An 11,173-nucleotide genomic window follows, 5' to 3' on the forward strand; every position below is an offset into this window, starting at 1 on the left:
CTGATAGACGTTGGGGATTCTAAGTGTGTGTTCTCCACATTTCAGGGTCTCCAAGTTTACCAGTTGTTGACTCATGACAATTTCATAAAATGATATTTTTTTAATATGTAACCAGAGGCTTAGGCTCTATTTGTTTAAAACTTATTGATGGAGGTCAATTATTCAATGTCTACCTAAGAAAGCTTGAGAGAGATCTTGGTTTTCTGACCTCCAACTTTGAGAGAGAAGATCTGGGGTTCTAGATTCTCTTCAAAAAGAGGTACCTAATGGAAGGAGTCAACAGGTACAGAAGCCTTTCTAACTTCAGCTTACTACACAAGACTCTTTATCTTGTCGGGCACATCCTCCTGAAGAGAATCTGGATCCCCAAGTCTTGTCTCTTAAAGCTGGAAGATCAGGGTCTCTCCTCTTTCAAGCTCTCACCAACCTCACAGAGGCATTGAGTAATTGTGGTTGTTGTTGTTGAGTCATTGTAGTAGTGTCCAACTCTTTGTGATCCCTTTTGGTGTTTTCTTGGCAAAGACTGGAGTGATTTGCCATTTCTTTCTCCTGCTTATTTTACAGGTGAAGAAAATGAGTCAAATAGGGCTAAATGACTTGCCTAGTGCCACACAAGGTCTAGGGTCTTGGGTCTTTCTGATTCCAATTTTGCATATTCTATCCACTGTGCCACCTCGATGCCTCACCAATGAGAACAGTCCTATGCAATTGGGCATTGAGCCCCTGGTCATGTTTATAACCATGAATTTGGGGATAAGAATTGTCCCCAGCCATGGTAGGTCTGAACCCTCATGGAAGAAGGTTGGTTTCCTAACTAACAGATGATTTAAAGACTGTGACAACACAGATGGCAATAAAGATCATAATTTAGTACAAAATACTCAAAAGGACTCAAATCATTAGAGACCTATCAAGATGTGGCAACTGATGAAATATGGGGGATAAGGGGAGAGAGAAAAGTAAGGCTAACCTCGAACCTGCAAACCTGAGTGACTAGAAGCAAACAGAGAGCCAGGGTGTCTATAGAAATGGTTTCCATAAACGATCTAGTCCATTTATTTGATGAAACTTGACTCAGTGCCTGAGCAATGGAACCACGTAATTTTCCTACTAGCCTGACGAGACAAGTTCATCCTTCCTCTAAGCAGTCTCTCTGTAGCTACTCTGGAGAAATGTGCCTCATTGGGGTCAGCCCAGCCTGGGTGAGAACATAGTGAACTTCTCACTGATGATAGAAATTCTACCTCAATTCACCCTCTGGACTTATTTACCAGTGCCTCAGCGCCCTCCCATAGGGGCTTCAGAAACTGCATTTCTTTGTAGAATCCTAGCTATTACCTCCTGGTTAATCATGAGTCAGGCCCCTGGGACTCATGAGGGGGTGCCTAGCAGAAAACCCCCCCAACAACAATGAGCTCTGATCCTCCATGTGGGAGGCCTTCTCTGCAGAGGGTTTCTTCCCCAGCTCTGTTATTTTCTGGGACTTTATTCCCCAAAGGAGACTTAGTGAGGTCTAGAGAGATGACAAAGCAGCCACAGGGAGTCTGTCTGGGCCAGTTTGCCCCTGCAGGCCCAGGCAAATGAGACTGGCTCCCTGTGGTCAGCCAAGGGGCTGCCTTCATCAAAGAGGTCCATAGCATTGGCTTTGAAATGAGAAGAGGACTAAAGTCTCAATCCTAATTCCACCGCCGCTTACCACCTATGTGTCTTTGGGCAAAATATTTAATTTCTTCATTCCTCATTGGTAAAATTGAGGGGATTCAACTAGATTAAAGATTCTTCACCCAGATCACAGTGATTCCTAGGTAGATTTCAGAGAGTGCAATGAACTGGATGGGGGGAAATAATGATATTTTGATATAGATTGTTTTCCTTTATAATCCAAAATATTTTATTTTGTACATTTAAAAAATTATTCTGAGAAAAGGGTCATAGGCTTCCCTAAACTTCCAAGAGGGTCCATGACTCAAACCAAAAAGGGTTAAGAAGTTCTATGCTAGATGACCCCCGAGATCTCTTCTAACACTGAATCCTCTGTGCACTTTATTCCCCACTCATCTTCATGCCAATCTAATGCCCATATTTAAGTCCATTCTCTCTATCACCATCCCTAGAGGAAGTGGTGACGTTTCCAAATTTTCCAAAATTTATGCCCCTGTCATCTGAGACCAATGATATTTTAGAGGGAACAGAGTGATTTTCTTCAGGGAAGAACAGAATCCAGTTCTAATTAAATTCTGCTGAAGGGAAAAAAAAAAACCCAACCATCCAATGTCTGGTATCTGCTCACAATTGTTTTAAATAAAAGGACTTGCTGTCCTCTTCTTGAATGCACACCTCCCACTTCTAAACATCATTCCATTCACAAGCTATGACACTATTGGGTTCCAGGCACAGGAGTGCTTTCAGAAGGGACACCATGATCTAATAGGAAGAACCCTGGGCTGGGAACAGGACACTGTCCTGGATAGAGCTCTCAAGATTTGGCAAGGAGATTAAATGGCAGGTTTGAAGTCTGGGGGAAGGAACAGGAAAGAGTCCTCAGATCATCATTTTAAGACAAATGAATGAATGTGGGCAAAGACTCTGGGGACAGAAGGTCCTGTGAGGGAAAACCTTCAGGATAATAATGCTGCCTGATGGGGAAACAGAGATTTCAGGACACCCATCTCCCAAGAGAAGAGGACCACCACAAGGATATTGTTTGAGGGATCATGGGAAAGAAAGGAAGGAAGGAAGGAAGGAAGGAAGGAAGGAAGGAAGGAAGGAAGGAAGGAAGGAAGGAAGGAAGGAAGGAAGGAAGGAAGGAAGGAAGGAAGGAAGGAAGGAAGGAAGGAAGGAAGGAAGGAAGGAGATGGCAGAGATTGGGAAGAGCTATTCTGGCAGTTTTCCATTTAATTAATTATTTCTGGAATTTGGATGGTAAATTACAGTGTGACCACCTGGTTAAAGGGAAGCTAGGTGAGGCAGTCAGCAGTGCCAGACTTAAAGTTGGAGAAGACTCATCTTCATGAGTTCAAATCTAGCCTCAGATATTGTGTGACCCTGGGCAAGTCACTTAACCCTGTTTGCCTCAATTTCCTCATTTCTAAAATGAACTGGAGAAGGAAATGGTAAACCACTCCAGTATCTCTGCCAAGAAAATTCCAAATAGTGTCCCAAAGAGTCAGGCACAACTGAGACAATCAAACAACAAACTGGTTAGATGATAGTCATCCTACTTTGCTGCCAGTGACCTATGGTGTGACCTCAAGCAAGTCAATTCTCCTCTAGTCTTAGACTCTCCCTTCTCACCTCACAAGGCTCAGACAAAATTAAAATAAGGTCATCATTTGAATAATGCTCTAGTGACATCAGACATAGTTCCTAGACTGTGGCCAAGTCTCTTAACTCTGTTTGTCTAGAAGTTGCCCCTCTGTCTTTGAGTTGTTACTAAGATAGAAGGTAAGGGTTAAGAAGAAGAAGAAAACTACTTTAAGGTAAAAGCATGGTACAAAGGATTAGAATTACAGCTGGAAAGCACTCCAGAAGCCACCAAAGTCTGGAGCCATTCATTTTACAAATAAGGAAGCTGAGGCATGGATGAGAAGAATTAAATAACTTGTTTAAAGACATACATAGTAAATACCAGATGTGGAATTTGAACCCAAGTCCTCTGGGTTCTTTCCACTCTATCAAACACATATAAGATGGTAGAATAGTTCTACCAAATCTAATTATTAATAAAATTTCAGCTCTCATTTACTTTATAGCCTCATTTGGAATTCCGCAGCACTCGTGTCCAGGATTCCTTGAATCCATTCCCTTAAAAGGTTTCTTGGCCAAACCAGTGAATTTAAAGTGGAAAGCCCCAGAATTTGATATGTATGCCACATATTACCTCCCATGCCTCACTAGGACCCATAGAACTTTCCACTACAGTCTCCTCCTGGAGAAAGGGTGATTGGACTCAAGGGATCCGACTGGAGGGGAGAGGGGAAGAAGACAAATCTTCAGACCAAAAGGAAGTCTCTTCGTTTAGGACAAAGCCACTGAAAAGAAGGAGCAGGCTCAGGCTGACTCTGTCCAAGGGGACCTGAAACTTCTGGCTTCCGGGGACAATTTCCTCCTGTTTAACGGAGAGCCTCTTTGAGCACGAGTTTTAGCTCCAATCTAGCCTTGCACACCTCCAGTTTTGAACCCCTAGTCTTCATGTCTGGTCCATGGCTGTTGGGGGAGGGGATGCCTACATACTTTGCCTCTAAACTCCCTTAGTGAAGACGACGTCAGTCCCTTTCCTTCACCTCCCAGCACCCTAGGGAAACACACAAGGGGTGCCAAGCTTTCCCTCCTGGATTGGCTTACCTGTGAGCACCAGGAGCGCCGGAGGGAGCAGGTATCCCAGTTGCATGTCCCAGAGCCCCACAGGCGACCTTACCAGCTTGGAAACCAGAGCCTATTTTTAGGGGCGGATTTGCTGACTCTGACCAAGTGTGCTGCCCAGCCCAGGAGGAGCCCGCTTTGCATCTGTTGGGGAAACTATTCCCAGACGCCACCTGAAACCTTAGAGTCAAGCGAGTCAGGTAAGCTGGTGCTCCTGGGCCACTTTAGGGAGCAGCAAAGAGACAACGGTGCCAAGCTGGTTCTCATCTTCGGAGGGGATGAAGAGACTCCTCCTGAAAGGCAGAACAATTAGTGGGAAAAGCACCGATTTGGAGTCGGAAGACCCAGGTTCAAATCCTATCTCAGCTTTCTGATTCCAGATAAGTCACTAAACTTCTGCCTCATTTTCCTCAATTATAAAATGGAAACAATAATCATTGCCTCTACCTCAGGGTTGTTATAAGGATCAGATGATATATTTGTAAAGCATTTAGCTCAGTCCTCGCATATAATAGGTGCTTAATAAATGTTCGTTTCCTTTCTTTTAGCTCTAAAATCTCTGATGTTACCATTTGATTTTGAGGAGAGGCCAAGTTTCTGAGGGGCTTCTGGCTGCATCGTTGGGTGGGTGAAGGCTGCCAGAGAGGTCACACACAAGAGCTCTAACTCGACAAGGACAGCTGGGACTTTTCCCAGGTCCCTGAGCTGTAAAGGCACTGATGAGACTTGCAGCCCTTCAGCAGTGTAGGAATAATTGAGTGTTTCGCAGCTAGCAAGAATAACTAGTTAAACAGGAAGAAAGTAGAGGCAAGCACCTCTCTACCTCAATATGTTTGATGTTGGGGTCTGTGGTATTTGGGTTGAAATCCCGAGTTGCATCTCTGGTATACATTTTAAGTTCTTTTCCCCCTTCATTCTATTCCAGTGACAAATTTATACATAAGTTTTCCATGGTTACAGGATTCATGGTGACTCCCTCCTCTCTTCCCTTCCCTCTCCAAGAGCTAACAAGCAATTACTCTGGGTCATACATATGCATTTGAAGTTCTGAGCCTAAGGAAGACAAAGCCACAATGAGGGAAAGTTACACCTGGAGCAAAGAATTGAAACTCTTCTGGCTCAGCCTTGGCTTGTAATGTCTCCCTAAGGGAGGGGGAGCTCCATCCCCTGGGTTAAGGGAAAACAGGTAGATTTTCTTTGTCTCGTTTTCCCTCATCTTGGGGGAGGGGGTGGACTACACCTCCTGTAGAAAAAGATAACACAAAATCTGAGCTTAGACTCAACCTCAAAATTGAAATTCTCAATTGTCAATGTTACATATTGGACCTGCTCGAGCCTATTGGGGAAAAAATCCACTTTCTTTTGGGATGGCAAATGCCAACAATCAGGGCACCCTTTGGAAGAAGCTTTACTCTGGCCAGGGCAGGGATTTGTTCTACTTTATTATTTGTGGTATAACAGGGGATTTTATTTTTCTTATTTTCTCAAGTTGGTGGGAGATGGAAGGTGATGAGGGAAGAAGTGAGAGGGAAAGAATATAGATGTGAAAATAAAATAAAACTTATCGTTAAAAAAGGCTAAGACACAGAAGAAAAGCAACTGCTTGATCACAAGGGTCAATGGAGATATGATTGGGGATGTAGACTCTAAAAGATCACCCTAGTGCAAATGTCAATAATATGGAAATAGGTCTTGATCAATGACACATGTTAAACCCAATGGAATTGTGTGTTGGCTGAGAGGAGGGGAGGGAAAGAACACGAATCATGTAACCATTGAAAAATGTTCTAAATTAATTAATTAAATAAAAATTTTAAATTGAAAAGAAAAAAAAAGGTTAAGAGCTTATTTGTGTCTTCTATATATCAAATCACCACTCCATGAAGAGCTGATTTGGGGTTCAGGTCTGACGGATCAGCCTGGTAGAGTGGGTAAAACACTGGGTCCAACATCAAGAGACTAGTTCAAATCCTATCTCAGAATGTGTGATCATGGATTAAGTCACTGAGGCTTCTCAATTGTCTTTTTCTCATTTAAAAAAAATGGGATTATAATACCTCCTTCCAGGGCAGTTGTGAAGAAAGGGTTTTCCAATTCTTTTAACAGAATTCCTTAAGGTTGGGTCCCCCACTCCCAAACCCTTCCCATCTATCATAGAGTTAATACTAAGTATTAGTTCTAAAACAGTAAGGGCTAAGCAATGGAGGTTAAGTGACTTGCCCAGGGTCACACAGTTAGGAAGTATCAGAGACCAGAGCCTCCCATCTCAAAGCCTGGTACTCTATCCCCTGAACCACCTAGCTGCCCTTTAGTGGCTATTTTTGTTTTGTTTTGTTTTGCTATTAGCATTATATGTTCAGGAGTAAGGAAGAGACTTGTATATAGTAGGTGTTTAATTAATTCTTCTTGTATTATCTTACTCATTTGTGTTTCCGTGATCCTTTCTAGTTTAAAAAATAAGCCCTCTCACAAGAGATTCATATAGTCCCTGTACAGAAGACATGCCCAACTCATGTAACACTTTGTCTAGAGAGATTAAAAGCATGAGTTGTGAGAGATGAGCTAAGAGAAGTGATGGAGGGAAAGCCTGTCCATATGACTCTGGGGGTGGTCACCTCCCTCATACAGTGCCCTCCCGTCTCTTCCCTTGCCACTGCCATCACTCCCTTCTTGCCAGCCTCCCCAGATCCCAGTTCTGAAGTCTTTGGGTGGCAGCATTCTGCACAGGCTGACCTTCTCAGATATACAGAGCCATATTACTGCTGCCTCAGCCCTGCCGCTGCCAGTCTGCCTAGTCTGACATTCTCATTAGAAGCCACTAGCCCACCATTCCCTCCTTCTGCCTCTTCTGCCCTTTGGCTTCCTTCTTGTCCTTAACTAGTGCTGCTCCTGGTCATGCTGAGCACATGGCCAGAGCAGCATCTCTCTCTGACCTCACCACCTCCTACAGCTGCCTCCAGCCAATCCAGCAGACTCAGTTCTTCTGAGCATTTTACAGTGGTCCACTGCCATTACTGTTCCTTCCACTTGGGACTGCTGCCCTGGGCCCATAGCAATGAAGACCATAAGGACTTTGAGAGACAATTCAACCCCCTGCTGCGATCAGAAAGAGAGAGACCTATCTAAAAGAATGAAGAAAACAAGCCAGCAAAACCTCTGAATGACTGATTTTTTTCAAAGGCATTTTAGTATTCCTTTGGTAGAAAACAGAAAGGCCCCCCAACCCATAGATTGGGCAGATCCTTGTAGAGAACTACTGGGAGAAAATGGACAATAGTCATTTAGGATGGATAGTTAATGATCTTTACTGTTGTAGATAACTCCTAAATCAATAAGATCACAGATACACTGGAATATGGTAGCCCCAGCTCTCTGCAGTTATGGACCCCTCAGATCTACCCAAGGTTCGAGGTACATTTTGGGTCAGCAAGCTCTCAAACCAACATAGTTAACGCGATTATGGTGACAATTATTTTACCAAGTCAACCAGAAGTTTGGATGATGAGGTCTTCTGGATGCTCCAACTTGTGGATGACATTGTGTCAAGTGTATCAAATCTCAAAATACTATGGATTCTACTGACAGATCTGTATAATCATACAAGAGTTTGGTCTGACCATTCACACAGCAAAATCCAAGTGGATGAAGAATCTCTATGGAGAGGATTATAACCTTTATTTGGATGAACAATGTGTATCTACCAAAAAAAAAAAGTACAGATGGCCAGAAGGAACAGTTAGTTTTGGGAAATTACAAAGCTCCTTTAATGACCCCAAACTTTCCAGAAAAGCAAAAATCTTTCTTTTTTAATGTCACCATTCTACCAATGCTGTGCCATGATAGAGGATCATAGAACACAACAGTTTCTGAAGAATTAACAATAAATATCACAAAGAGGGCAACAGAGAGAGGCACATGGTAGCTGTGAACAGGCAACAATATAACCAATGAAAAACTCTGAGGAACAAGAATAAAATATTTAATAATACATAATAGAAATAATATTGTAATATATAACATTATTTTATATGTTTAAAAGAAGGTGGGCTAATTATGTAGCAAAACCAAAGGACAACAGGTAGAAGGAGAGACAGAGTGCCCACTGGTCCTCTCATGCAAATATGAGTAAGTGAAGTCCTCCGGGGCATTGGCTAGCTTCCCTGTGGGGACCTCAGGGGAGGATATGTACAAAAATCACACAAGATGGGCAGGATATGGATATGTTGAAAACTCCATTGTTGGAAGGAATTTTCAAAATGATGAGATCACAAAGACATCAAAGCATTTGAATATAACAGAATAAATGACAAGGAATTTTACCTCCAATCTATATGAGGTTATGTTCTCCCACAGAACCCCATCTCACTGTGGAACAGAAAACACACATAAAATCATGCTGATCCAAGAAGCACATATTTTCAAGATATATGTGTGAGAAATAAGCACAGAAGAAGTCGCATGTATAGGAACATACATTTCATCCTAGGGCTGCATCCCCTCTAGAATTCTCCCTTACCTCCAGCACTGCTGCTTCCTTCCCTGCAAAGCTGCCGGTGTCATCTAGCAGTCTGTTGATACCATTGGGTTGCAAACTGCTTTTTCCACTGGTCCATTCTCTCCACTGTGCTGATGTACATTAAGTCTCGCCGCCACAGGTTGGTTCTCCATTGAATTGTAGCTTTTAGGTTAGGAGATTCTACTTTTTTTAGTTCATCATCTCAGCAGCCATCTCAGGTCTAAAACTTCAGACTTTTTGCAGTCAACAGGGAAGCACTCAGGCTAGTCACTTAATCTTCATTTGCCTCAGTTTCTTCAACTATAAAATGGGAAAAATAATAATAGCACCTATCTCAAAAGGTTATTGTGAGAATCAAATGAAATAATGCTTTAAGCATTATAAGCACAGTGCCTGGCACACAGTAAGAATTTAATACGTGTTTATTTTCTTCCTTATCCTTTTCCTCTTTTCTTTAGATTATGATATTGAAGCTGTCTTGGAAAATCCTTTTTAACTTCCATTATGCCTCTCTGTTCGATGCAAGTCACACTGTAAGTTTTACCTAAGAAGACAGATTGGCTGGAAGGGACAGCAAACCTTTATCCTATTTACTTATCAACAGGGAAATGAGTACTCTCCTTTTCCTTATAAGAACATATAATAAAAATTATGGTTTTTCTACTTCCCATCTGTAAGACTTTGGATAAGTCACTTCTTGTCTCTATCTATAATCATCATTAACATTAACTAATAATCACTAAATTTACTAATAATCACTAACATGTGCCTGGCTCCTGGTAAGGACTTAAAAATGCTTATTGCTTAACCTTACAAGGAAGTCTCTGAGGTAGGGAAAGGAGTATCTGTAAATAGCTGATGTAAAAAAAATACATGCAACTATCTATCTTTCTAATGATCTATCTCTATTTTTAAGTAGGGACATTTGCTATTCTTTGTCTCAACTTTCCCTAGTGCCTATGAGTAAAGGCCAGCATTCCTCTCTTCTCACCTGGTCTGGACCATAACTCATCTAAACTAGGCAAGTGGCTCTTTGCCACTTGGCTGCTTTATTTATTCTGAGTCTCTCACTTGCACCAAAGAAGGCCTGGGTAGTTGTGGAGGTTCAGGCCCCAGCAGGAAGCTGGCCAAAGCAGATATCCATTCCAAGAGAATCATCTTCATTTTCAAATTTCTGCCCCTCTTTCCCCCCTTCCTGACCCCATGTCTTTGGACAGGATACACCAAATTTCCAAAAAAGATGGGATGTGTCCAGGTATAAAGCACCCAAGCTGCTAGCCCAGGACCGACTCAATAGCCACTGCCTCTGTGAAATAATATGGTGGATTGGAAGAGCCATGAGTTAGAAAGCAGAATGGGAATTGTCTCATAAAATAGGAGAAATTCTTTTTTAAAAAAATTTGGGGGGGCAGCTGGGTGGCTCAGTGGATTGAGAGTCAGGCCTAGAGATGGGAGGTCCTGGGTTTAAATCTGACCTCAGACACTTCCCAGCTGTGTGACCCTGGGCAAGTCACTTGACCCCCATTGCCTAGCCCTTACCATTCTTCTGCCTTGGAGTCAATACACAGTATTGACTCCAAGACAGAAGGTAAGGGTTTAAAAAAGTTTTTATTTTTAAGCCTGGTAGGTAGAATGAGGCAGTGGCCAGGTCCTTGTGCGTGGCTGTATTCTGGCTCCTCTTTCATCTGGTCCATTCCCTCTCTTCCTCTGGATATGGGGAGAGACTGGTCATTTAGCTCCCACATACCATTCCCAGGGACCTGGATTCCACAAAAAGGCAGAGGGGGTGGAGAGCACTCTGGCACATTTATTGTATGCTTCAGTAGATGTTTTTATAATAGGTAACAAAAGAGTGGAGGCTGTGGGAATGTCTGATCGATGTGATGACAAAGTATTTGGAGTGAAATCTTGAGTGCTTTGGATGTTACAGTGAAATAGATATCTCTGTTTATCTCCCCGGCTGTCAAAACAATTGGAGCACCTGCTATCTCTCTCCTGTCAAAAATTGCTGCTCAGGACTTTATTTCAACCCCCAGAGATATTTGGATCAAGGGGGTTGGCCTGTGCCTCCTCTCCTTAGACCGGGCGCCTCTGCCCTCTCCCCACAAGGATGAGTTATTGTCCAGCGTGATCCAAAGTGATCTTTGGGGCTAGCTCTGCCCTGGTCTTGGCGTGCTCGGATCAGCTGAACTCCATAAGCCAGATAATGTCCAAGAATGGCCAACATGCAGCTGCGACACATCTTCGGACCCCAGAACCAAATGGTTCATTTGACTAACTAATGGTTACTTTTTA

The 11,173-nt window shown here is 42.7% G+C and overlaps 1 protein-coding gene across 2 annotated transcripts in view; it reads right to left on the reverse strand.

The window, feature by feature from the left end:
* Positions 1 to 8,897, reverse strand: part of DUSP29 (dual specificity phosphatase 29) — a 48,977-nt gene extending 40,080 nt beyond the window's left edge. Inside the window, exon 1 of one of the 2 annotated variants that reach the window (XM_056819861.1) lies at positions 8,879 to 8,897. Coding sequence is in view for 1 of the 2 variants with exons in the window: in XM_007478435.2 (XP_007478497.2) it covers positions 4,345 to 4,390 (46 nt within the window). In the remaining variant the exon portion in view is untranslated. Of the gene's footprint in view, positions 1 to 4,344; positions 4,499 to 8,878 lie in introns of those variants that run through there. The other variant, XM_007478435.2, reaches the window with a different exon arrangement.
* Positions 8,898 to 11,173: the final 2,276 nt, after the last annotated feature.

This window comes from Monodelphis domestica, chromosome 1 (genome assembly GCF_027887165.1).
Source record: "Monodelphis domestica isolate mMonDom1 chromosome 1, mMonDom1.pri, whole genome shotgun sequence".
In the NCBI taxonomy this organism is placed as follows: Eukaryota; Metazoa; Chordata; class Mammalia; order Didelphimorphia; family Didelphidae; genus Monodelphis; species Monodelphis domestica.